This window comes from Python bivittatus, unplaced genomic scaffold (assembly GCF_059951505.1).
Source record: "Python bivittatus isolate LINGU-HERP-01145 unplaced genomic scaffold, Pbiv_v1 ctg000560_np1212, whole genome shotgun sequence".
In the NCBI taxonomy this organism is placed as follows: domain Eukaryota; kingdom Metazoa; phylum Chordata; class Lepidosauria; order Squamata; family Pythonidae; genus Python; species Python bivittatus.
Window position 1 is genome coordinate 3,255,615 of NW_028277083.1, and position 27,298 is coordinate 3,282,912.

Consider the following 27,298-nt stretch of genomic DNA (forward strand, 5'->3'; position numbering starts at 1 on the left):
GACCCCCCCTCCCCCCCGCCCTCTCCGCTTTGACGGCCCGGTTCGCACCTCCCGCCCCCCGGAGCGAAGCCACGTGGGAGACCCGCGGCAGCCCGCACCCCAGGCCCCGCCCCACGGCTGCTGCCCGCCCCGAGCCCGCCCTTCTCCTTTCATCTGTGGGCGGGGCGGGGGCAGCCCCCGCCCCTGCTGGCGGTCCCTGCCCGCCTGGGCCGGCGGGGGGCGGGCGTGGAGGGAGGTTTTAAAGCCGGGCGGAGCGGGGAAGGACGCGGGTCCGGCCGAGGGCGGCGGCGGCGGCGGCGGCGGCAGCGGCGGCAGCGGCAGCGAGGAGGAGGAAGAGGAGGAGGGCGAGCGGTCCCGGTCCTCTGGCTGGAGCGCAGGGCGAGCGTCTCCGCGCCGCCGACGCGATGCTGAAGAGCTGCGGGAGGAGGCTGCTCTTCTCGCTGGTGGGCTCGATGCTGACCTGCTTCCTGGTGCTGATGGTGGACCAGCCCCGGGGCCAGGGACTCAGTCTGGGGGGCGGCGGCGGCGGCGGCCTCCTGCTCCAGCCGCTCCAGCGGCCCGGCGCGCAGGGCTTGCTGCGGCGCCTGCGGAGCGGGCAGACGGCGGGGCCGGGCGCCCGCGAGGAGGTCCGCTCCTTCAGCGGCTACTTCGGCCGGCTCAGCCGCGGCAAGCGGGACGCCGGCGGCGGGGGCAGCGGCGGCCCCGCGGGGGGGCAGCCGCCCCGCCCGCCCGCCCGGGAGGAGATTTCGCCGCGGGACGTTTTCATCGCCGTCAAGACCACCAAGAAGTTCCACAAGGCGCGGCTGGAGCTGCTGCTGGACACCTGGATCTCCCGCAACAAGGAGATGGTGAGCGGGGTCCGCCGGGAGAGGCTGCCCGCTTCCCCCTCCGCCCGCGGGACGGCCGCCCCTTCCCGGCCCCTCGCGCCCTCCCTGCCGCCCTGCCCCAGCCGCCGGAAGGTTCGGCGCTCTGGACGTCCTCAGGGGTGCCCTTGCCCGGGGCAGGCGAGGCCCTCTGCCCGGGCGCTGGGCGCTGCGGGCCGGCGCTCGTGCTGCCGAAAGCGCGGGTGCCTGCGGCGGCGGGGCAGGGAGCGAGGCTGCCGCGCGGGGCCGCCGTGCCAAGGGAGCGGGCGGGCGGGCGGGCGAGCCGGGGCAGGCGCGGGCCCTTGATCCCGCCTGCCCCGCCTCTGCCCCCCGGGCTGGAAAGTGAGGAGGCACGCTCCGGCCCGCGCTGCCTGCCTGCCTGCCTGCTGCCTGCCGCCTCCCGCCGCTCTCCTTCCCCTCGGCGCGGCGGGAGGCGGGGGCTGCAGCCGGGCCCCGCCGGGGCTGCGCTGCGGGCACGGCCGGAGCTCTCGTGGAAAGCCCCCCTGGCCGCTGGAATCCGACGCCGGGCTCCTGGGGGGCTGAGGGGCTCCCCGGCAAGGGAGGAGGGGGCGCCCCCGCCGGCTCTGTTGGCAGGACGCCCTTACCCAGGTGAAGTCGAGGCTGAGCGGAGCATGGGCACGGCGGCCCAGCACGCGCTCACTTCACTTAGGGGCTCTCTGGAGTGGCTGACCCAAAGCCGTGATTGCGGGAACTCCGCCTGAATTCAGGAACCAGGTTACGCCGGTTGTGTGAATGCCGCCGGTGCTGCCTTTAAATGCATTCCCAGGGCAACGGGAGGGGGTTGCCCGAGCTGGTATCAGAGGCCCGGCCCTGCTCCTGGGCGCCAGAACGGTGTGTAGCGTTATGTTCCCCCACCCCCCGATTCCAAGCGAGCCATTCTGGGCCTTGTAGTCCAACTTACTTGGCCGGTAGCAGATGGAGGAAAGCTGGTTTAGATGTAGGTATTCGTGTGGCAATGTGGTCTGCAAGTACTGGAGCTTTTAAGTGGTAGAAAACTAACTGCATCTCATTTGTGGCCCCAAAGAAAGGCACAAAAGGTTGTGATTAAACCAGTGAAGGTTGTTTACATCTGGTTTGAGGAAGAGTTCAGTCTAGGTAGTCATCCTATGGCGATGCCCTTAAAAAACAGGCAGAGTTTCAATTGCGCCATTCCAGCTGCCATCTTGACTTTTTTAACTTTCTCTGACGGACATCTCCATCTTTCTGCAGCAATGAACGGATGGTCCGAATGGAAAGCATGGGTATGGGGGGGGAGTGATGTCATGTGCCCTACTGGCATCCTTGGTGGATGATGTCATGATGACTGTGATGACCTCAGTGCCTGCAAGGCTCTGGCTCCACAGAAGGGTGAATGCTAATCCCAGACTGGTCTTTCTTTCGACCTTAAACCACGTTCCCATCTCGGACTGAGCTATTGTTGTTTTGCTAAGATTTAGAACATCAACTGTGGTTGTTTAGGTTCATGCAACACATGACCCTAAACGAAGCCAACCACATTAATTCTGGGTGTGTTTGGGGAACCTGCCCTGGGTTCAACAAGGTGAGCGGTGAGTCTGTCATGGGGCACACGCAAACACCTGCGTGCAGGTGTGGTAGAGCTCAGGCGGTTTGCGCTGTCCAGGTTAAATCGCTTGGCCTGTACCATGGATCTGAATCAGCTGAAATTCGGGGACGGTTGCCAGCTCTGATAAAAAGGCTCAGTGTTTCACTCCACTTCTGCTAATCGCAGTTATAGGGAATTGCAACCATTTCGAAGGGGTTTCAAAGAGATTTATAAGATGAAACGCAGAGGAAGTCCTCTCCCCGCTGTTTAGCAAACATGACCTATAAGTACAGTGGCCATATGTCCTTTATCATAGAAAGCTGTCCTTCATGAGAATATGCCTTTCTGTAAAGTTTTGCTTGGTTAGGCTCTTGAGTTGTCCTTCGTAAAGCAAAGCAATAAACGTAAACGGTTTGTTTTTTTTAATCGTCACGAACCTCTTTCAGAGTTGCCCCTTTCTCAAGTTTGTCCTTTATTTTTTCCAAGAAAATACGGTCCCCGTGCCTATAAGCAGACTAACGTTCAAAAGAGAACGGCTAGTTTCCCTGGGGTAGGGGAACCAGCATAAAAGCATTTCTCCAAAAGCTGAACCGATAACATGTAGAGAAACAAGAAGTAGAGTTGGGAATGGCAGGTTCCCCTCCCCTCTGTGGCCTGGGCTCTTAAGGAATTGTTTAAAACCGTTCCTCGACCAGGTTACTTTGGGATCCCAGCCACGAGAATTCAGAATTGCGGCCTTTGTCAGAGATGGCTGTTTATTCCTCCTGGCCCCCTCCTCTCCTTTCTCCTCAAGGGGACCGGGCTGGGGACCATGAAATGGCCTTTAGATCGCCAGACTGAGCTTGTCGGATGAGAAACTAGAAGGTCTTTCTTTCATTTCAAAGAAAAAGAAAAAAGGATGGAGAAGGGAGGGAGGGTGCCTCCAAGCGTCCTCTTGATTTACCTTCCCTCGGCCCCATCCCTAAAGATGCTCGGGGCTTTTCGCCGCTTGCAACCTCGCAAGGAGGAGGAAACAGTTTTGGCCCAGTGCTCCACCGTCTCTTCCTGCTGTCCACTGATCAAGTGTGGGGTTGAACCAAAGAGGCCTCCATCCCGCGGTGGTCCAGCCCCAGGCTGGTTGACCTTCCCCTCCTCCAAGCCACACGTGGGTTGGGTGACCCTCTACAGCCATGGCAAGTTTTCGGGATGCGAAGTTTGACTTCCAGTAGTTATGGCAAACAGGGGCTTGGCACAAGGTGCAACTCTGTATTGAAGGTGATGGTGGCAGGAAGGGGGGGGGTAAAGGAGGGTCCTTTCTCTCACCCAGTGTCCAGGGAGGTCTGTCTTCCACACCCTTAGCCTCCAGATGTGCTGAGTAACCAATGGGGCTGTGCTGTTGTTTCCAGCACTGAACGATTGGACCATGATGCAGAAGGTGGTGTTCATATGAAAAGCTCAGCCTCTCTAGTTGATGTCACTTTTCCTCTTATTTTGGGATGCTCACCTGGGAAACTTGGATAGAGGCAACAAACAGTTTTACCTGATCGGTGGAGCTTGCCAAATAATTTTTCTGGGCCTCGGGAGGCCTGGGAGGTCACTACTGCCATGATAGGCATCGTGCTCTTCGAAGTGGGCCTTTTGTGGCCCCACAGAGGGGTAGGACTACAGTTCCCATGAGGGTGGGAGAGGTTGAGAATGGTAGTCTGGCACACCTAGAGGAGGCCAGCTTGGAGATGTTTTTGGTCCCTCCCCTGGCCAAAGGGGTTTGGTTTAGATCCATCCCACACCCCCTCGGATCGGTGGACCTCGGAAAAGTTTCCTTTTGCTGCAGACGATTCTCGGTTAAAACGCTGGATTTTGATTGCACGCCGAGACCTTCGGCTGCTCAGACTCTGGGAGGGAGGAGATGCCCCGTCCCTTCCATCCACTCAATCTTAGGAAAGGCTCCCCTTTTTTCCCAGAGATTCTGCCTTTCTGGGGGGGGGGGTTGTTCCACCTCGTTTGTCCTTTCGGCTTCCCAGAGCTTGGCGGCTCAGCTCTCACGCTGTCTCCCTAGGCAAGTTAACAAAGCCTCTTTTCTCTTGGGGGCCGAGGAAAGACTCCACGGCTGCCGCTTGTGTGGTACTTTTGCCGTGGGAACGCCGGGGTGGGGGGGATGTTGGGGGGGCGAGCTGGAGCTCGCAGTATCCAGGTCAGGTTGCATTGAGATGAGGGGCTGGAGGAAGCAGGGAGGAGAGGCTGGGAGCATCTTGGAGAGAGACGGGCCGGCAGAGGAGCAAAATCTCGCTTCTGGAAATCTCTCTTGGGGGGCAAGCAGGGGAGGGTGGTTAAACCCTTTTGCACCCTTGTTTGAGGGCTTTTCCAGCTGTGGCTTAACCATGCAACCCCACAGCATTTATCCTCTCGTCCTGAAGATGCCTCCTTCATCCTGAGGGGAGATCCCCCTCAACGCATTGCTAGCTGGACCAGCATGAAAATCACCCCCCTCCCCATGCTGATATCCTCCAAGGTGTTAACTTGTTGAGCTTTGTCCCTTGTTACTTTGGAGCATAAAAAAGAAACTGAGGGGAAAGGTGCCACTTTCTTGAAAAGGAGGAGCCAGGAAGTGCAGGGTTGGTGTGCCAGGGTTGGGCACGCTGTATGGATTTCAAGTCGCTTGGCTTACACACGTGCCCGTTGGTGATCTTCAAGAGCAATCAGTGCGCCTTGATCGTGCGCCTTGATTGGAAACATTCTATGGGGAAGGCATTTGAGGATCATAAAACTTCCATAACCCCATAAAGTATGTTTGCTTCCCCACTCCTTGTTTTGATATACCCTCTAGCACCGTGCTTCTCAACCTTGGCAGCTTGAAGATGGGTGGACTTCAACTCCCAGAATTCCCCAGCCAGCCTTGCTGGCTGGGGAATTCTGGGAGTTGAAGTCCACCCATCTTCAAGCTGCCAAGGTTGAGAAGCACTCCTGTAGCGGAACAGGTCGAGATGTGTCTCTCAGCATTGGGGGATGAAAGTTGAAACATTGCAGGCCAATCTTTATTGGTCCCCAAATCTATGGGTTAAGAACATCTGAACTTTGCACAGCATGTGGTTGATTTAGGGGAAGCAGAAGTGCTGTTGTTTTTTTGGCTGGGCAACGTAGGCACACGCCATATTCAGCCGATCCAAAGATTGCCCAATAGGATTGAAACTCTTGAAGTCTGCTGGATTTTGCAAAGGGCCAGTGGTTGAGCTTTGGAGAAGGACTTGTGGCTTTGAGCTGGGTTGGGCTTCCCTTTCTTAGGTCTCCCTCTGGTCTTCCTCTTTTTCTGCATTTTCAGACTGAGACCCTGAGATTTTCAGGAGCTTTAAAGCTGGGTGGAAATTCCTGAGGAACCGTCATCTGTGACAAGTATCACCTACCTTGAAATCCCCACTGGCTTTCTGACCTTTTAAATCAGTCCTTCCTCCTCTTCCGTTCATGCCCACATTGCTGCCGAACAAGAGTCATCCTTACTTGGCTGTTAAATATTAAATTGCCTGCTCTATTGGTGAACACGGTTTGCTACCTGGACTGCACATCGCTAACCCGTCCCATGCCTCATTTGCTTTGGATTAGCCAACTATAATGAGCCTTTCTGAAGCTTGGATTGTGGCGACCCAAGTCCCTGTAGCTTCTTCTACAACCCATGACCAAAGAAAACGGTGTAGCATAACGTGTGAATCGAGCCTCTCTCTGATCCTTCTTGCTTTCTGGGGAAGCTAACCAGCATCAGAAAACCTGTCAGTTTCCCCAGGACTCCCTTCTAGCCTGAATTGCAAGATGGTGCTGTTTAGAAGAAAACAGTTCGTGTTTGTGGGAACTAAGGCTGGTGTTTGGGTGGGTCGATGAGTGTGTGTTTGGGGGTTGAATGGAGAAATGGGTGAAGTTAGCAAGACTTTCCTTCCTTGGCACACGAATACGTTAGGCATTAAAGAAAGATGTGCACGATGTAGGTTACAAGGAGTTGCAGAGATTAATAATGGTCAAAGCCTATTTTTCGTTTGCTATGTGGGAAAAGACGTTTGCCAAGGTGTGCAGGAGAAACGTTAGAGGCGTTTTGTGCTCCCTGCGCGCACGGCACGGTTCCCTGCCTGCCCCTCTCAGCCTTTCCTGTTTAAGCTTTTAAGCTGATCTTCCCCTTTCGGTTGCTCTGAGCGCTTTGCAACAGTTATTCAAGAAGTACAACCCCGGCGCGTTCTTCCTTCCTGTGGTCGTAGCCCGAGCTGTAGCAGACGTTTCTGCTCTGAGCAGTTTTGCAAACCACAAATCAGCAAGCGGCCAAGGACAGACTTCCCCAAATCTTTGGCCTAGTTGACAAAAGTTTCTCTTCTCCTCCCAAGAACTATTGCCGATCATCTGTACATTTAGGGCATCTTGGGACTCTAAAATGGTAGGTTAGGAACATTGGGGTCTCCACCCCAACCCCTCAGGGTTTTTTCGTTTTTATTCCAGGTTGCATTCAGATCATCTCCTGTTCTTTTTTGGGGGGGGGGGCGGTACTGGCATTTGCATTTTAGAACTTTAATTCTGTGCCATTTAGAAAAGTCAGGCTGAGGAGGAGGAGAGTAAGGATATAAAAACAGACCCTAAAATCACGGGCTTCCAAGAGGAGTCTGCAAGAGGATTATCCTTTGAATTCATTCTTCCTGGGCCAAAATCTCAATGGTGAGAAGGGGAAACAATGCAGAAAAAGTATTGCTCATAACGTAATCTTCTCCAGGGTTGGGAGAGGCCAGAAGTCACACGATGTCATTACCTGAAAGGACTTGGGTAAAACCTCTTGGCAGGTTTGGCATTCTTACAACAGCTTTGATTAGAATCCAGTCCACCCTAAATACCCATTGTGGGTAAACAGGTTTTCTTCGGGGAAACAAACTGCCATCATCTTTGAGGTTCAGCGCCCCATATAGGAGAAGGTTGAAGTTCTCTCTCCAGCTCAAATGGCTGAGCACAGGCTTTGTGTTAAAGGAAATTAGGTATTCTTAAATGAGTTAAGGTGTCTGGACCCATGAAGAGTCAAATCCTTCTTGTAGTTTGCACATCTGTCCACTCTATATATCTGGTGAAGGGGTTAACAGTGATAGGCTGAGTTGCTGTGACCTCACAGAGAAGCTTGCCTGACATTGGCTGAGGGAGCTGGATGGTTCTGTGGGTGGAGTTGCTCAGATCAGAGAAGCAAAGTGTTGTGAGAAGGTCTGGTAGGACCTGAAAGCACCATCAGACTGAAACAGTAGGAGGGAAAGGAAGGTCCAGGCTGAATTATTGTCATGGATAGTGTGCAAAAACCAGATGGAACTTCATGGGTGTCATCTGGACAACCCTGTGGCCCCCGATTGCCAGGATATTGCTGTCTTCCCAGAGCAGCTGCCATCTGCGCCTGTTGGACTTCATCTCCCATATGCTCAACCAGCACAACCAATGGACCTGCTGGTTGAGAATTATGGGTGCACTTTGTTTGTAAAAAATGGGAATGGTTAGAACGATGATCAAAGTGGGACTGGGTAGGTCAGGTTACCCCAAACCATTTGCACTGGGTGAATCTCTCCTTCCTTATCCACCACCCCCTCTGTTTCCTGCAGTGGAAGATCTTGCACAGCTGAAATATGTAACACCCTCATTTCAACCTCCTTCTTGTCGTATCTCTTCTTTCCATATGTCTTTCTGATCTGTTCAAAGATAAAGGTTGAGTCGGTTTGAAGACCCTTCCCTTCCGTTTCCTCCCCTGTCTCACAGGAGAGGAAGATGATTTCCTTCCTCCTCCTCCTTTCAAAAGCGAGTTCTGACAGTTAATTCAGAGCTTAAAATCATGGCGAGCCAGAGATTGCAACCAGGGGACCAGAAGAGTGGCAGGAGGTTCATCTGCCAAATTCCTGATGCGGTGAAAGCTTTGCCCTAACAGGATCACACAAGAAAATGTTCCTCCTCTTGGCATTTGGACAGAAAGTGAGGAAATTCTTCCCTTGCGGTACCAGGGAGGCGGGTAGCCTGGTGTTTTCACAGCAAAGGCTTAGCTTTCCCTAAAATGATCTGGCATTGTCACCGGTTGCCAAACTCCCCATTATGATGTTTTGGCTTCATCAGGTTTAAAAGATTCAAAAACATTTCTTTTGGATGGACCTCTTCTAAGAGCATCCAAGTGAAATGGGCACCGTGTTTCTTTTTTCTTGAAAAAAGATCAAACTAAACAAATTACCCCACCTACATCCTTGGTAAGTCAGTTTGCTCCTTAAAGCGCCTACAAACAGGCCATCTTGGTTTCCCGTTTGTGCACATCAACAGCAGCAGCAGCAGCAGCAGCATCATCATTATTATTATTATTATTATTATTATTATTATTATTATTATTAAAATTGATATAGCCCCCCATCTCATCAAAGCGACTCTGGGCGGCGTACAACAATCAGATAAAAAGACAAATATAAAAACAACAGAAAAAAATATTAAAAAACCACATCAATAAATACCATAAAAAACCAGGGAGAATAAAAATGTCCCCCTCGGCAATGGAGCCATCTCAGGTCCCTCAGGTGGACAATGGCCAGTAGCCACTGAACCCAGCAGCCCTGGACAGCCTCATCTTGATTTTTAAATCTGCCCCATTTTCTTCCAAGCTGCTTAGGGTCTCCGAAACAGTTCTTCCATTTGAATCCTCCCAACACCCCTGTGAAGTAGGTGAGCAGTATTCCTGACTGCAAGGACCAGTCGGACTCCATCCCCAGCTTTTGCAGCAGGGAAAAGCCGTGCAAGGCCAAAAGGGTTCTGCACGGGCTCAGCGTGGCTCTCCTTAAATCGTGCATTCTGCCCTTAAAACATCAGCCTGGCCAAATGGGATGGGAGGGGGCAGGTTGGGTTTGAAGACCCATTAAGACAGTGTTCCTCAACCTTGGCAACTTTATGATGGGTGGACTTCAACTCCCAGAATTCCCCAGCATTAAGAGGTTCTGGGGCTTGGGTTTGCCTAACAGCTGAGCAATGGGTTGCTTTAATCCTATTTTTTTTGTCCTTGCCCTTTTTACTCCTTCTTTCTATTCTCTTTCTTTAAGTTTAGTTTGGATTAGACTTTACTCTTACAATTAAAATTCTTGATAACCATTCTATAAAGCCTAATCCAAACTACACTTAAAGAAAGAAAAGAGAATAGAAAGGAGGAGTAAAAAGGGCAAGGAAAAAGGAGAGACGAAAGAGAACGTAAAAATATAGTAAAGAAAGAGCTTTAATCTGGATTTCTTGAATAGCTCCAGGAGAGTGAAACTCCTTCCAGTCTTCTGCTCCCGAAGCTGCGGCCCCTCTCTGGGGCTGGAGCGGTCTTCAGAAACATGAGGACTAGAAGCTTGAGCTCCGAATGGCTACACTGCAGTGGCTATTTTCTCAGGGCCGGAGCCTGGGCTCATTCACGTGTCGCATGGGGGTGCAAACACACCCACAGGTTAGGCTGCTCCAACTGATCACAAAGTTAGACTTGCAAGGTGTGAAACTCCTTCCAGTCTTCTGGTCCCGAAGCTGCAGCCCCTCTCCGGGGCTGGAGCGGTCTTCAGAAACATGAGGACTAGAAGCTTGAATGGCTACACCACAGTGGCTATTTTTTCAGGGCCGGAGCCTGGGCCCGTTCACACGTGGCATGGGGCTGCAAACATGCCTACGCATGCCGCCCTGCTTGCACGGCTCCATCGTGGCAGATCGGCCCGGTGTTCTTATTTTCAGGGCGTCGAGTCTCCTTTCTTGCTGCGCCTTTGTTTTCTCTTCCTCTTTGGGGCAAGGAATGCGCTGTGTTCAGGACAGCACATTCCAGCACCGCTGCAGCTTCCAAATTGCTCCGCACCTTGGCGAGAATCTCTGCCCTGGAGCAGAAATGCTGGCTGGGGTGCGTGCCGCGGTCTGTCCCCGCCCCCTGTAAAACCCCGGTGGCTTCTGTGTACAGTGCAAACACGGCTTGGTTTACTGTTTATACTCCAAACACAGGTGGAGGGCCCTGCGCTCAGCCCGCCCCGGAGGCCTGCGTTGGCAGCGCCGCGATCTGGTTCTGGCCACTTCGGCACGGCTCTGGAGAGCCAGAGTCCCACCCCCCGCGTTCTTCTGTCTGCCAAGAGTTTGCAGGAGGGCCCCCGATTGCTCCCGGCAGTTCTGGGGCTTGCCAGGGTGCGGGACGATTTGGGGGGGGATGTTTCTGAGCAGCATCCGGGGCCGCTGAAATGGGGAGGGGTTACGAGCAGAGCCTCAGGGATGCATTCCCACCAGCTCTTTCCCCAGCTCCCCGAGTGGGCCCGTGGGCCAAGGGGTCGAGGGCTGGCCTCGTGCTGGGGAAACCCTGAGTAGAACCCCAACCCCTTGCAACAGCTGTCAGGGTGAGCAGCTGGGATTGCCATCCAGCATCCAGGCACTCCAGGGCATCCTTTTTCCTGGGTGGTGCGGGGGGAATCTGACCCAAACATTTGTGTTTCTTTACCTCTTTGTGTCCCCAAATCTGTGCACGGGCTTCGTTTTGTGCAGCACGGCCCCGGGAAGGGGGTTGGGAAGGGGGCTGCTTTGGCTGGAGCACAGCTGGATTGTCCTTCCTGTTCCAACAGTCAGTCACGCTGGGCTGATCCTGCACCAAATTGCCCACCCAGGATGGGCAATGACTCCGCATCGGGTGCAGCCTGCTGGGGGAGAGGCTTGGTGGCGGATCCACGCCAGGCTGCGGTCTTTCCAAGTCGGGCCCCTTCAAAATTTCTGGGCGAGGTGCCCCTCCTGCACGGCACATGGCCAAGGGGTCACTCCCTTCAAGCTGCATCCTAGCCCGGGGAACAAGTCCCGGAGGGGCCGATCTGGAGCATGACATGGCCAGGCAGTAGCCCCAAACGGTAGCAATACTGGTGACCTGGGTGGGTTTCAATGCTTTTCCAAGCCTTGCAGGGGCCAAATTGTAATTTATTGCTCTCCCCATGGGCGTCAGCAGTAGGCTTGTGTTGTACACAAGGGCTGGGTTCAGATTCAATGTTTTAGTAAACAGCCACTCTTTGGAACAGCCTGGAAAGACTGAGCTGGGAGGCTGGGACCGTGTTTTTCTCCTTTGGCGGAAGCACCTCTCCGTACCTGGCAAGAGACAGCCGAAGGAGCCGGGAGGATCCAGCCCAACCCATCTCCTCCTCCCCAGGGCCTATGGCAGGCAGGGATTTCAAAATGCAGATGTTTAGTCTCTTTGCAAGGAGATCTGTTGGGAGCTGTTTGTGATCTACGTTTCTTGGTGGCTAGTTTTGAGAGTTTTACTTGGAAGGGGGAGAATGCCCCAGAAGACCAGCCCTGCAGGGGTGCAGACTTCAGAACTGGATCTGTTTTTCTTCGGTCAAATCAGGAGCAGCCTGGTAACCTCTTCTCAGATTTTATTCAAAGGCCCAAGCTTTTGTCCGCCGCAGCCCTTCTGGGAAGGGGTTTCCTGTTCTCCTAGACGCAAACTATTTTTGGGGTTGGAGAGCAAGTGTGCAAAACCAAGCATGCTTGTGGTGCACGCGCATGCACACCCAGAGAGATGCTTGTATACCTTTGCTGTCTGTTTGCTCATTTGGCTGCATGCCCTTAAGTCAGGCTCGTTGGAAGCAGAATTTGATTTTCCTGCCCAGGAACTTTAGTACTTCTGATACAAATTGTGAACGTTGGCCTGTGGGCACCAGAGCAGGTGCCACTGCAATGGTAGCGATTAGCTTTTCAAATTATGGGCTAAATGAGCTGCCCTCCCCTCCCTTGCAGGGGCGTTGTGATTACGAAAAAGAGATATTCCTCCCTCCACCTTCGCTGGCTGAAGCTCCTTGGAAGAACGAGAGACTTGGAAGAAATGGAAACCGGCTGGGTCGCACAGGCCAAATTGGCTATCTGAGATATCCCCCCCCCGCTCTTTCTTTTTTTGGAAGGAATATAGAGGAAACAGAGGTGGTTCAGCCATAAGTGATGTGATGTAATGATATTTCTCTCTCGTGGAGAAACGTGAAAGGGACAGATATTTCCCTGTCCTGTCCGTTTCTGCTGTGCCCCTCCCTTCTTCCAAAGAGCTCCAGAGAGCAAGTGAAGAGAGTGGATGATTTCTTTCCTGTCATCCCAGCAGCCCCGTAAGAGAGATGAGGGTGGCAAATGTAGTCCTGTGCAGGCCCCAGGGAGGTTATAAGCCAGCACATCTGGAAGACCCCAGATTGGGGAGAATCGCCCAGGCTTAACAAGGCAACCAAAGGGAGCCAGCGGGAGAAAATAGGAACTTGCTGAAGGGGAGGCCCGTGGCACCGATGCCCAAGGATCCTGGCATCGTGCAGTGCAAGTTCTGAGGAAAAAGAGGTCTGGAGGTGAATTGCACGACCAACCTTTATTGCAGGTCCTTAAAGTAAGATTGCAGTTAGTGCAAAGGTCCGCCGGAGGAGAATTACTTATTTATTTATTTGTGTGTGCTGCTGGGTGCCAGGGCAAGCTTGTGACCTTTGCCTTTGATGCCATTTCCCCGAGACATTTCTGCAAATGGCTCTTTCGACTGTGCCACAGTGGCAGCCTCCCAGGACCCGTCCAGGGGTTCCTTGGTAGGGTGGCCCGAACCAGCAACTCGGAAAAAGTTTCTTTTTGAATTTGCTGCTGGCAGCTCGGCCCCTTTCTTTCGGCAGGAAGGGGAAATGAGTCAGAAAAGCACCGAGAAACTAGGGCAGAGGGAGAAGCGCTCCTTTTAACTGACGAACGGGCACCGGCGGGGCCTTGCCCACTGAAGAGCCAGCTCCTGGCCTGCTCTGGGGCCTCCCTGAACCCCCACTCCTAAAGCACGGACACGGGGAGAGCTGGCTTGTCCTGCGCGACCGTTTTCTGATGGGACTCTGCTATTGTTCTCCGGGACTTGATGCATCCTGTGTTTCTTTCAACGGTAGCCTTTAGAAACAATGAAGTTTCCTGTGTATCCCCCAGGCTGGGATCCGTGGACAATGCGGGCTGCAGAGGAAAGCCAGGGAGAGAAACTGTCTTTTCCCCTCCCCTCGCTTGGCAGAGACAAGGAAGCAGCGTGGCAACGTGGTCTGGACGTTGCCGCGTCTGGCATGGAGCAAAGCTCAGCGGGAGGCTGAGATTCAAGTCTCCCTGCTTCAAAGGCGACGAAGCAGCCTCTGCTTGGTGGGGCCTCTGCTGGACCATCTTCAGAAGCTGGATGGTCTGCTGACCAAAGATGGACTTTGCACGCAGGCAGAGAAGTGCTTTGGGCTTTACCACCGCCGCCGCTGCCTGGCATGTCCTCAGAAAGAGAAGTTTCTAGGAAGTTCCCTTATTTGAGCTACTTTGTATTTTAGGGTTATTGTACATCCAAACGTTGGAGAGGGCTTCCTTCAGTCGACGATGCCAGGCTAAAAGAGGGTCGATGAGCAGGGTGGGGGAAGTATCTTGGGGTGTTGCACAGATCTTTCACTGAGAATGGTCCAGGGTATTTTGTGAATTCCCAAACAGGTTAATTCGGTAAGACTGAAATTTGTAGCAAAAAGGAAGCCAGGGAGCACTTTCCAGATGTTTCCAGAGCAGTGTTCCTCAACCTTGGCAACTTTAAGATGGGTGGACTTCATCTCCCAGAATTCCCCAGCCAGCATGTATGGACTTCAGTTCCCAGAATTCCCCAGCCAGCATGGGTTAGGGGTGTAGCATATGCAGACACAGCCACTGTGGCTTATTATCTGGGGTTATTATATTGTGTGAACCCTCCTTAAAGATCCATCTTTTGCGATGAAACCAGTGAATTGAAGCCAAATTGCCTGTCGATGGTCTCATCCAGCAAGTTTTATTTGTACAATGTGAGAAAACTCCAGATCACATAAAGATGCATGTTGGAACCGTAGTTGGGCCTCTTGCAGCCCACCTTCTTCTAGATGTTTCGCAAAGTAAAGGGTAAAAGAAAGATGGCCCTATGCTCCGTTGCTGGAAATACTCGTACCCCTCTTAATTTCACGAGTGTACGACTGGGAAGCCCTAGCAGGAAATGGCAGTATCTGGATGGGATACCACCCAGCAATTCCCCAGAGCTGTTGGCTAAACTGGGTTGGTGCACAAACATTTTCCAAAGAGAGCATCCGCAGCCAAGCTCAACTTGATGGAGCTGCTCGTTTGCAAAACCTGTTTGGGACAGCTGGAATGGGAGGGGGGAGTTTACCTGTCCCCTTCCCCCTTTGTTCGCATGGCCTCCCCTCTGTGCACGTGTAGTGAGACACAGAAGAGTCGGTGTGTTGGGGTGGGGGGAAGACGAGGGAGCAGGGTATTGTAATTGAATTTCCAGGATGGGCTTTTGCAGAGCTCCAGGAAAGCAGGGAGGTAATGGGGGGGAGTGGGGGCTGGTAGGAGGCAGGCAGGGCTGTGGTGATGGCAAGGATTGCGAGCAGAGCAGGCCAGGCCTTTCCTGCAGCAGGGAGACGGGCGGGGAGGCCCGGCTTTCTGGACGCCTCTTGCAAAGCCAGGGTCTCTTCCTGTGGGAAGGGCTGAGCTGGGCTTCTCCTGCTTCCGAGGAGAGGCGTTAGCTTGATCCCTGCCATCTTCTGGATAAGCAGCCTGGGTATTAATACAATAAAAATAACGGTCTCCTTTTGGGCTATTTTTAGCAGGCAGTGGATGAGCAAAGGGCTATTTTTGGGTGCATAGTTGCTAGCGACAGCAGGCCTGATCTAACCCAGTAAATATGGTGTTTTTTTAATTTTCCCCTTTCCTTTCCTTCTTTTTATGAAATTCCCACTAACGGGCTTCCAGCAGAATCTGGCCTTTCTCTTTCTGCAGACAGGTCACGATTTGAGTGGAGTCCTGCTCCTCCATTTTCCTGAAGCCTCGTTGCTTTGAGAAACCCCAAGATAGATGCAGGCTTGGCCAGAAATAATCAGGAAGATGCTTTGACCGTTGAGTAGGTCTACTGGATTTAGTACAAAATGACTACAAGGGGGCCCAAGGAGTTTTCTTGCTATCTAGAGTTTTGTAGCCCAGGACAAGTAGCTCTTTGCTGAGGTCTCATCCTAATCCAGTGTTTCTCAACCTTGGCAACTTTGAGAGGTGTGGACTTCAACTCCCAGAATTCCCCAGCCAGCTATGCTGGCTGGGGAATTCTGGGAGTTGAAGTCCACACCTCTCAAAGTTGCCAAGGTTGAGAAACACTGTCCTAACCATTCATGGCTTACTTGCCTGGCAAAGACAGAACGAAGCCCATGATGGACCAGGCCTTTATCAACATGCGTGCACATTTTCCATAAAAGTTTTATTTTATTAATACCCAATAAGATAGTAAGACGCCACGGATCAAGCAAACGCACATCAGCTGCATCTGCGGGCAACGGTTTGTGGCCAGAGAGGTAAAGAAGGGAGCTCTTCTTACTCAGTCCCTCCCCGGCCCTTGCGCAAGGCTTTCTGATTGCTGACGTTGCCCTAGGCTTCTTGAAATATGCAGAATACGTTTTAATGGTTTATTTAAAGATGACGCTGCATGGTATCGCCGTATGCAGGATCATAAACTTTTGTGAGTTTCTTCTTTGGCACATCATTTTTTTTTTTTTTTTAAACTTCTTTTTTTTTGAAAGAGACATTAAAAATCATCAGGGTCGGGGGGGGGGGTCGGAGGTTGACCTCTGAATCTACCGGGCCAAAGTCTTGACAGGCATTGAGGGGCTGCTTCAAAAGGCTAGGATGGGGAGGAGGAGGAGGGGGGGGAATCTGTTCCTTTGTTTTCCTACTCTATGAATCTCCCCTGTTTTCTTCTCTTTGTCCTTGTGATTAAACCAAGTTTTGGCTGTAGACACCCTTCCAAAACATCTCTAGCCTCCCTCTGGTTAACCAATCCAGCTGTATGCTAATTGAGAGCAAGTTTCAGCCCTCCCTCCTTGCATTAAGTTGGCCGCAAGGCTATTGTTCAAAAGCCCTTTGCTTCCATGGCGGACACATTTTTTTAATGGAATGGGGGTGGGGGGTGGGGGGGGAGAACACCATGATCCAAGTTGGAAAGAGTGATAGCTTGCATTCCACATTTTCTCCCTTCCCTTCCCTTCCCTTCCCTTCCCTTCCCTTCCCTTCCCTTCCCTTCCCTTCCCTTCCCTTCCCTTCCCTTCCCTTCCCTTCCCACCTTTTATCTCTCCTTTTCCCCCTTCTTTCTTCCCTCCCTGTCTTGGTTTTGCATGGCCATCCTCTCTTCTTTCCCAGCCAGATCCTGAACAATCACCCCCCCCCCACCCACCCCCTGCCCTGCCAGCCTCTCCCAGACAGGCAGCAGATGCCAGGAACTCCTTCTGTCAATAAGAAAGTGCGTCCAGGCAGGTGGTGGAGGTGGGAGGGCGGGGCGGCCTTCGCCCGTCTTGGCTTGTGTTCAGGTGGCCGTTAGGGGTGAACCGCTTACCGGCAGGAGGGGTTCCGTTGCCGCTGTTATCGATCGAGCCCAGGGGGTGGGGGACGAGGACCAGCGTCAGCAGCCCCTGCACGATGAAGTTTGTGCCAGAGTTCAGATGCCACCCGGCTTGGGGCGATCCAGAAGGTGGGAACGGGCAGACCTGGGAGGGTTGGGGAGCCAAGGACCACGGCAGGTGTGCAGAACGCCCCAGTTAATGCAAACTGATGAATGCGCCATCTCAAAGGCGACAGATGGACAGGTGAGCAAGACATGGCGAAGGCGCCCACGTATTCGCTTCTCACCTGTCCTTCCCACGCTTTTGAAACGCTTAATCAATAATCTGCTTGCGATGCAAATGAAGCCTTTGCTCCGGGCTGGTTTGATTTCTTTTTTTTAGGAAAGTTCTCATGTGAACATTTGCCTTTTAAAAAGGCTTGAGATCTCAGGATGCCCTGAAAATGCCCTGAAATGCAGCAAACTCAGTCATGTGATTGAACGCTTATGATGCACGAAAGTAGTTGGCTTAATAACCGGGCGTTTACGGAGGAGCCCCCTTTTTTTTTTTTTTAATCCATTTTGTATGGCTTTTTAATTAATGACAAAAAAGAAGAAAAGAAAACCGAAACACAAAAATAATAATCCGCTCTCAAGAAGAAGAAGAAGAAAATTAAAAAGTGCTATTGCAAAAAAGGGGCAAAAATGCAACAGAAGAAATAAAAACTTGGCAAAGTGTGCCATTGTAACAGCAAATAGTTACAAAGAACCCAGGGTTGGGTTTGCACCACGCTCTAAACCGCAAATCCTGATTGAAACGGGAATGTTTCACAAATGCCTTTATGAAAATCATCCCCGAGTGGTGAAATTTGCATGGGATTTGAATATGCCATCTAGATCGGTAACTGTGGGTAACGTGTTTGCTGAAATGGTTTGGGGCGGGACGTTCCTAAATAACGTTTTTATCCTTCCTTATTTTGGGTTTCTCTCTTCCTTTTTAGACCTACATCTTCACGGATGGGGAGGACAAAGAACTCAAGCAGAAGATCGGTGAGTTGATGGATTTCCTATTTGGCAGGTGTTGGAGTTGCTGCTTTTCCTGGAGGACCCTTATGGTGGGATTCCCAGGGAATGTGATGATTGACTTTCCCAAGGGGGGGGGGAAGGTGAATACTTACTCAGTGAGTGTTTAATGAGAGCTCCCTCCTCCAAGGCTAGTTCAGACGCTCCTATTCTTCTGATGCTAATGTGCTCTATTCATGCCCTGAATTGATTCCTCTTCAGGCACCCAAAAGGGTAGCAGGTGGCAAATGGTGAGGAGAGGGGGCCTGAATAGCAGGACAAGGACTTCTCCCCCTGTTAAGAGGGGGCTGGAAAGATCCAGTTTGCCGTTATACCTCCCACATTTTCCTTTCTGAGTTAACACTGGCTGGGTTAAGGCTGGGAACAAAGGAACATCCATTTGATCAACCAGACGGACTGGAGAATGCATCTCATTTTTTCTCTGCTGACATTTGAACGTCTGCAGAAGGTGACATGCAGTCTGTTTGGGCTGTGGAGGAAACATTCAGGGAATTACTTCAAGCTTTCACTAAGCTCAGTAACCCAATATGAGAAAGGGCTATAACTCAAAGTGATTTGTAGGATCCTAATCCAGGGATGAGGTTCTTGGTTACAAGGCTGGATCATATCTCTGGTGAGAACTTAAGCAGTAACCTAAGAGTTGCTGCTCAAGATGGACTAATAGATGTAAGATATTGGAGAATGTCATTTCCCCCCGCCCCCCAAGGAGCCAAATGGGTCCATAAGGGGGAAAATCCATCGTTGGGCATCATCTTTATGAGGACGAACCATAAGGTCATCAAAGGGTATGCAAAACCTTTGAACAAGTATCCACTTTGCTGGGCCTAATAAAGGTCCTTCTCATGTTGTGGGTTTTGGAATTCATATTTAGTAACTTCATTTTTAATAAGACTCTTGCCACCTTGCGGTTGACTATCTTTCTTGTCTCCCTTCAGGAAACGTCATCAACACCAACTGTTCGGCTGCTCACAGCCGCCAAGCCTTATCCTGCAAGATGGCAGTGGAATATGACAAGTTCATTGAATCTGGGCGAAAGTAAGAGCAGAGAAGTGGGCGGTTGGGGAGGGAGTTTCAAAGCAGTGGTTTGGAAAGCCATAGGATCTGGATTCCCTTCTTTTGGAAGGGAAAATAGCTCAGATGTAGAATGTCTTCTTCATCCATGCTCTTTTCACTTACATGGAGGAACGGCTTCTTCTCCTTTGTTTTCCTCCTCGTATTGTTACAGGGAGGATGTAGGACCAAAGCAGGTTTACTCCAGATGTTGTAGGCCAAATGTTCCATAACTTCTGGCCCCAGCCATCCTGACTGGGTCTTCTGGAAACTGCCCCAAACATCTGGAGAGCAACCGGTTGCCTCTTTGAATATTGGGGTGAATAAAGCAATGACCTGATTTAGCATAAGGCAAGGTCTGGCTTTAATGAGGATTCCCCAATTAATCTGCAAATTGTTCTCCTGAGAATGATAGGGGACCTCAGGTTTTCTTGCATTTAATAGACTGGTTTTCCAGTGACCTGAATGGAAAGCAGCGTTCACCCATTGAAAATAACCTGCTTTATAAACTTTAAACTTTATTGTGGTCATTGACCAGAAATCCAGGATAATAAACAAAACTGAGTATCATTAAAAATAACCAATAAAAGCTCTGAAGTCTTGCTACTTTAGACTGATCTAAGTTTTCTTTTTAACTGATTGGCTCATGAAAGTTGTAGAAAATCTGGCACTGGGCTATTTCCTTCCCGTCACTTGTAGTGTTGTAGGGAAGCTGTTTTGCTTTAGAAAGCCCTCTCCATTGTCAGGGTTTGCATGACACACTAAACCATGTTTTGTTGAATCATGGTTTATTAAACAATAAACGTCTGGATTTGCCCAATTGCTAAACTATGGTTAACATTGAGCCGACACAGCTTGCTAAGTTAAAAAAAAGACGATGATGACTCAGCTGAGTCAGGACATACAACTGACGGCTACTGCTGGGTGAACATCAAGGCTTTCTTGTTTGGTGTGAACATGGTGATCCTGCACACTGAGGTTCAGTTAAAATCAATGGTGCTTGCATTGGGTTGGTTTCCCGATGGATCAAGGATCAGTGATCTAAGTATCTTGACTTCCCTTGTTCCGGACCTAATCCAGTCTTGTTTTCATTCATGCATTAGGTGGTTTTGCCATGTGGACGATGATAATTATGTGAATGTACGGATGCTGGTCAAATTGCTCTCGAGTTATACTCACACGCAGGATATCTACATTGGAAAACCCAGCCTGGACAGGCCTATCCAGGCCACTGAGAGAATCAGCGAGAACAAGATGGTAAGCCACCAGGGAGAACGAGGCGACTTGATGGTGAACATTCAGGACTGTCCATGTGCATCTTCCGATTCTCCTGGTTCCAAGGAGGCATTTGTTACTTGGAGAAGACTTGCTTTTTAAATAATGGATGGAATTCTCTCCCTGTATCCCAACTATTTCTGGGGTGGTGGCCAAAGCTTTGGCTCCATGTATTCTTCTGTGTCAAAGAAGGACCTCTGACTTCATCTCTTGATTCTTCTCATCCCACAGCATCCGGTCCACTTCTGGTTTGCCACCGGTGGTGCTGGTTTCTGCATCAGTCGTGGTCTGGCACTGAAGATGACCCCCTGGGCCAGGTATGAGACCTTACTTTGTAGAGTGTTTAGTTCCCGCAATGTGCAAACTGGAGGATAAAAGTAAGCAAGGTTCACACACCAACCATGGCTGACACGTCTCAGTGCTGGTGATGGGTGAGCTGTGCACTGTGACTTTTTCTCCTTGCTCTTCCAGTGTTGTTAGGTTCTCTCCAGTGCTCTGTGCTTGGAAGAGTGCATGTGTTTCCAAGTCAAAGACTGCCTCTAACTCAAGGAAAACTTAGAAGAAATACTGGGCAGAGGCCAGAAGACCAACCCTGCTTACTGCCTTTTTCCTGGCTTTTGAACTTTTTTATCGGCCTAGCCATGTTTAACCTGTTCATGTAAAAGCTAAAAAGCTGAGGTTTTCAAACCAGAGTTGATTGGTGAACTGCAGTCATGAAATACAGAGCCTTGAAGGATGTAGATCAAATACATTCTTGTTTGTAATCTAGGACAAGGATAGGCAAGTCACGGATCAAACTTCATGGTATCTATAGGCTACTTTTTAATATCTTTGATGCAGAGGACCATTTCTTAAAGCAATGTTTCGTAACCATAGCAACTTTGAGATACGTGGACTCCAGCTCCCAGAATTCCCCAGCCAGCCATGCTGGCTGGGGAATTCTGGGAGTTGAAGTCCACACATACAAAAACACAAAATTTTAGCTAGTGCCTCCTCTAATTTCCAGATTGTCCTATGCTCTGGATTTAGCATATTGGAGACCCAGTTATGACTTATTTAAACCATGCTTAAGCAAATCATGGTTTAATACGATCCATAAATCCATCATCTGAGTGTCAGTCGGGGGTACTGATCTAGAACACATGAATCAATTGTGTGTGTTTGCACACACAGACCCACCCATGTATATAAACTTTAGGGCTTTTCATGTCGGATTTTAATCCTTTTTGCGTTTTGAAATTGGTAACAGATGGAGTAACAAGACCCTTGCCTGTTCTATCTCCCTCCACCCCAACTCTTGACCCCTGTCTCTCCAGCGGTGGGCACTTCATGAGCACTGCAGAGAAGATTCGACTCCCTGATGACTGCACCATTGGGTACATCATAGAATCTGTCCTGGGGGTGAAACTTATCCGAAGTAATCTCTTCCACTCCCATCTCGAGAACCTCCATCAAGTGCCCAAATCTGAGATCCACAATCAGGTAAAAATGATAAAGAACATAAGTCCCCCAGTCCCTGACTTTGGGTCCGGGGCATCCGTGAGAGTCCAAAAAGTGAAGATGGCTGCCACAACTGCACGATTGAAGCCCCACCCCTTTTGATGGGCATTTCATGCTTCAGTTGCGCGGCTGGGGCCATTGGCTTATGGCACTACATGCCCTCCTGGATATCCACCCATTTGGTTCCCTACCTGACAGGTCCTTCAAAAAGAAACGGCTGAGGTTGGCTTGCAGTGGGGCCAGGAAAGATGAAGGGAAGTAGGGATGATGGACAGAAGGGCTGTTGGAGGCCAGATTAGCCCCGATGCTGATGGCCTTCCACGAGGCCTTGAAAACTTGCTTTTGTGCCTGAGCCTGGGGCCCCCGGTGTGTGACAAAGCCCACCTCCTGGCTGGGTTCATGGTTGTTTTATGATTCTGGCTGCTGGTGTCTTGTTTTTTTAATATTGTATGTATTTTATTTAGTTTTTTATCTATTTTTATGTAAGCCGCCCAGAGTCACATTTGTGAGATGGGTGGTGGCGTAAATACGGTGACCCTATTTTCTTGGAATAGAAGAAAGGACTAACCTGAAAAAGGGACAAACCTGAAAGAGGTTCATCAGAATTAATTTATATTTATATTTATATTTATATTTATATTTATATTTATAACTTTGCTTTACAAAGGAAAAGTCAAGAGTGACGCCAAGAAAATAAATAATTAAATTAATCTAAAGGACAGCTTTCCGAAATAAAGGACTGTCCTTTATCATAAAGGATGTTGGGTCACCATAGATATCAATCAATCAATCAATCAGTCCGTCAGTCCAAGGAAACGGACCTGCTTGAAAGACCTTCATTCAACCTCTGCATTGCAAATCAGAGTTTGGGAATCTGAGTCAAAGCACAGCCCAGCTCCAGCTGAAAAAATCCTGGGGGGAAGGCTACAAAGCTGGCCAGGGGACCTCCCCCCCCCCCAAAAATAATGTTCTGATCAATTGATGTTTTGTGATGGGAGAAACTCACCTCGGCAGCCATTGGGGGAGAATTGCCTGTCCTTGAATGACAGGAAGGAGCATCTCTTTCCTGCATGTGTAGGTCAACCCTGCATTTTTTTCCCTCTCCCAAGGTAACCTTGAGTTATGGAATGTTTGAAAACAAGAGGAACTCCATCCATATGAAGGGGGCTTTCTCAGTGGAGGAGGATCCTTCCAGGTGAGAACCACGTCTCTATGTCATCTGGAGTTAGTTGACATTTTACGCCAGTGTTTCTCAACCTTGGCCGCTTGAAGAGGGGTGGACTTCAACTCCCAGAATTCCCCAGCCAGCATGGCTGGCTGGGGAATTCTGGGAGTTGAAGTCCACCCCTCTTCAAGCGGCCAAGGTTGAGAAACACTGTTTTACACTGTAAGTAGTAAAGGAAAGGAGTCAGGATGACAGAACCACAAGTTAACAATAGTTCCACCCCTAACCTTTGCAGTCCTATACCTATTTTCTTAGAGTTCAGAGGATTTATTTCCAGATAGAGAGATTTCATTGTGCAGCCTTACACTGTTGGGAACCCGCATACATTTGCCCATCCATCGAACTCAATAGGTCTGAAGATTAAAAGAAAAATTGCTTAGATATCTGTGGACTTTTCAGACCAGACCCCATTTCTGCAGAGGCAGTTTGCATGGAATATTTCTTCTAAGGCTCCTCCCGTGCATCTCCTCCTTGCTAAATACTTATATTTGGAAGGGACTTAAGGGTACCTCACGGGGTTGTTGTAAACAGGGGAGGAAGGAAGTCCTCTATCTTTGTGCTCCATGGAGGCAAAGCTAGACCCAACGGTCATCACAGAAACATGATATAAGCAGCGCAGATTCTTGTGACAATTGCACGGCCCTATAATATTTCTGGAATCAAACCCAGTTTTACACACTTTATGAAGGCCTTTGCCCGAAGAAAACTCAGTCAATAAAATAAAAGCTGAGATGAGGGACGTCAGGGAAAACTTAGCAGATATTCCAGCAAACCTGATCCACTGAGCTATTCTTTTGCGCACGGTTGCAAGAAGAGGATCCCAACTTTCACGGGGACCTTTCCCCCGAGGAAGCCTTTAGCTCACAAATTGTACACTGATGGTGATCTGGCTGTCTTGACGGTAACCTCGAACCCCCCCTTTTTATTTTCCAGGTTTCGCTCCATTCATTGCTTGCTGTATCCGGATACGCCTTGGTGTCCTTTGAACGTCGTTTACTGAAAGGCTGGACGTCCCCTTAACCTCGTCCCCGGTTCCCCGGTATCCGAAGAGCTTGTGGGACCTGTATTGTTATTGTGTGTGCGTGCGCGTCTTTTGTTTGCTGTGAAGCGACGAGCTCCTAATTACTGGGGTTAATTCACAGCGTATGTGTGTTTCCACAGGCTGCTGTGTGGTCTTGTGTTCGCTGTCCATCCCATAACTGTCTCGAAGCCAGTGTTGCTCAGTCTTGGTGACTTTAAGACGTGTGGACTTCAACTCCCAGAATTCCCCAGCCAACACGTTGGGGAACCTTAAGACATGTGGACTTCAACTCCCAGAATTCCCCAGCCAACACGTTGGGGAACCTTAAGAAGTGTGGACTTCAACTCCCAGAATTCCCCAGCCAGCACATTGGGGAACATTAAGATGTGTGGACTTCAACTCCCAGAATTCTGGCTGGGGAATTCTGGGAGTTGAAGTCCACACGTCTTAAAATCGCCAAGACTGAGAAACACTGCTCTAAACAGACAGGGTATAAATATTTTAGACGCTCCCTAATGCAGGAATAATTTTGCCCCCAGCCCTCCCCTCCTTTGCAAAGGCGTAGGGCTGGTTTTGTATTGTGCAAGGAACTTCTCTGTCCGCCACCCGGGCATGTCTGAATACAACTCTGCAGGATTCTTGCAGAAAAGCTCTTCCTTTTCCCCAAATATTTTAAGGGGTACTTTCTTCCATTCCGTCCAATTTTTACGAGCAGTGTTCCCGAGAAAAGCCAGAACCGCTGAAGGGTGCAACCCAGCCATATCTTAAGCACTTTTAAATCATGCATCGTGGGAGATGCTAAGCTGGTATTGAATTGCACCCATTATAACCGGTGGTGTCAGAGAAATGGCTAATGCAGTGTTTCTCAACCTTGGCCACTTGAAGAGGGGTGGACTTCAACTCCCAGAATTCCCCAGCCAGCATGGCTGGCTGGGGAATTCTGGGAGTTGAAGTCCACCCCTCTTCAAGTGGCCAAGGTTGAGAAACACTGGGCTAATGCTTAGCCTGGTTGTGTAGTGGTCTGGCCAGGGCTGTCTGGGGTATCAAAATCTGCAACATGGTGGGCGTAGCGTTGTGATCAAAGCTGTGCCGCCATTTTGCAGATTTTTACCCCCCCTGACCAAAATCTGGTCTTTTTCAGCTGGGGTCCTTTGGTGCTATCGTGCTCCAATTCCAACCATCTTCCTGGCTGGGAACTATTGGAGTGGAAATCTAACGTAGCTAGAGGACACCCACTTGAACGAAAGCTACTTGGGGCCACAAACCGTCTTTCTTCCTATTTTGCATTCCTAAATCCAACCCAGGCCTATTTTTTTCCTGCTCATTCCTTCCTGCTTTTTCGGGCTCCGGATAATTTTTCAGATGAAGGTTTACATACTAAACAGACTTCTGTTTGTTTTCTGTGTGCGTATTTTTTTTAAACTTTTTTTGTTGGTTTGTTTTGGGAATGTTCCTCTCTCCCCATAATATGTATAGATTTCCCTCTGAGAGGTGGCTTTTCCTAAATACATTTAGAGCTGGTCTCTCGGACACTCGCCTTTTGCAGTTGCACTGAAGGGAGATTCGTTGAAGCGATAAAAGAGTTTTTGGCAAGGAGCTACTAATGTTTTTCACCCTGACCTGATGTCTTTACTGAATGTGGTGGGCCTTCTTACGAGTAAACAGGCAAAGGATTACAAACTGCACGTAAGTCCAGAATTATGGAAGGCAATGAGGCAGAGTTAAATCAATAGGCAGTCCCAAGTTTATCCACAAAGCTGATTGCAGATGACTCGGCTACAGCTCCAGAAATCCTCGATTCCAATCTTAATTTTTCCAAACGCTCATTTAATGGGTGTTGTAAGCTGCTGTCTGCAGTTGTAGTTCTGTCTTGCTGCACAAGTGACTATAACAGTGTTTCTCAACCTTGGCCACTTGAAGATGGGTGGACTTCAATGCCCAGAATTCCCCAGCCAGCATGGCTGGCTGGAGAATTCTGGGTGTTGGAAATCCACCCATCTTCAAGTGGCCAAGGTTGAGAAACACTGGTTTATAAGAATGACAACTGAAGCTTATGTATATTCAGAATTTTAGACCCTTTGAAAATGCAATTATTTTGATTATACTAAATATATATAATAGCAATCCTCTGTGGAGTTTACTCAGGAGGAAGTTCCACCATGTTGAATGGGATTGGTTCCCAGAAAAGCACAAAATTGTGGCCCATCACACAGGGCCCCAACTAAACAAATATTTAAGTAAGTAATTTAAGTAATATTTAATTTTACTTACTGTAAGTAAGTCTTTAATTTTATGGACCAATTGGGAGGAACCAGTGTCCATTAAAGCCAAATGTTCATTAAACCCAACTCTACATAATGTCTGTAAATGTTACATGATGTTCATGTCTGTGTCACATGTATTTTACAAAAAAATGTATGCAGGTGGTCCGAATTGATTTACTAAACAGGAGAGCAATCTATTGTTTGCTGAATCCACCCAAATTCAGATATTGTCTGTTATATCCAAAGTCTGTTAAATCAGGGTCTGTAAAATTGACATGTTTTTGCAGCAACATCCAGACTCAACATCCTGTTGTTGGTATGAATGAAAACATTTTTATTAATTTAAATGGACTATAGAGACGTTGGAAGCGATGAGGCATCCTTGTATTTCTCTTGTAAGTTGGACATGGTGTTGATTCACTGTCTCCCTTCGCTGCAACATCTCTGCTTGTGGGTCAGGGCTATTCGGCTGCAGCGTTTTCTGCAGTGGGTGATCGAAGGCTGTCATTTGAACCTGCACAACCACGGGAGCTGAATTGAACTCTTCTGCAAAATACCATATAGCCTTTTCTTCCTAGACTCCAGGCAGAGAATGAGAGCTGAAAGCTTCTGTTGCAAATGAAAACAAAACAAAAAAAACAAAAAAAAAGGCCCATACTGGGTAGTGTTTGTAAATATTTTATTGCGACAGTGTTATTTACTGTGCCTTTTTGTTAAAAATTGAGTCCCGTGTAATTTTGTCAATGGTGGGTTTAAAAGTGATTTTTTTTTTTCCTGTGGATCAGCAAAAAAAAAGAGAAACAACTTTTTTCTGGTCTGTTTAAAGAACGAAAAATGGAAAAAGTCTTACGTAGCTGTCACTTATTTGTAATTTATAAATCCCAGTATCTGGGATGTCATAGAGTTCTTTTGCTTTCTGTAAAGTTGTGTGTGTGTGTGAGTGTGTGTGCGCGTGCGTGTGTGTGTGTGTCTCTCTATAAATATATATATATATTAAAAGAAAAGAAAAAATGGAGGTGGGGGGAAATAATAAGGATTAATGTTCTCAGGGAATTAAACCTGATCACTGCCATGGAGTGCCTGTGGCTGGTGTCTTCTCTGTGCTTTCAATAAAGGAATTTGTTGGCTAA

At 49.6% G+C, this 27,298-nt stretch overlaps 1 protein-coding gene across 1 annotated transcript; it reads left to right on the forward strand.

The window, feature by feature from the left end:
• The first annotated feature begins 262 nt into the window (after positions 1 to 262).
• LFNG (LFNG O-fucosylpeptide 3-beta-N-acetylglucosaminyltransferase) lies at positions 263 to 27,298 on the forward strand. The gene is made up of 8 exons (XM_088147976.1): positions 263 to 848; positions 17,752 to 17,800; positions 18,769 to 18,868; positions 19,987 to 20,140; positions 20,390 to 20,475; positions 21,475 to 21,640; positions 22,768 to 22,853; positions 23,817 to 27,298. Exons 1-8 carry the CDS (start codon positions 405 to 407, stop codon positions 23,881 to 23,883), a joined length of 1,152 nt encoding a protein of 383 aa, XP_088004102.1. The 5' UTR covers positions 263 to 404; the 3' UTR covers positions 23,884 to 27,298.

Coding starts and splice junctions, on each gene's coding strand:
- LFNG (XM_088147976.1), top strand. CDS start 405: ATGCTGAAGAGCTGCGGGAGGAGGCTGCTCTTCTCGCTGGTGGGCTCG. Junction 18,869..19,986: donor TTCATTGAATCTGGGCGAAA/GTAAGAGCAGAG, acceptor TTCATGCATTAG/GTGGTTTTGCCATGTGGACG. Junction 22,854..23,816: donor GTGGAGGAGGATCCTTCCAG/GTGAGAACCACG, acceptor TTTATTTTCCAG/GTTTCGCTCCATTCATTGCT.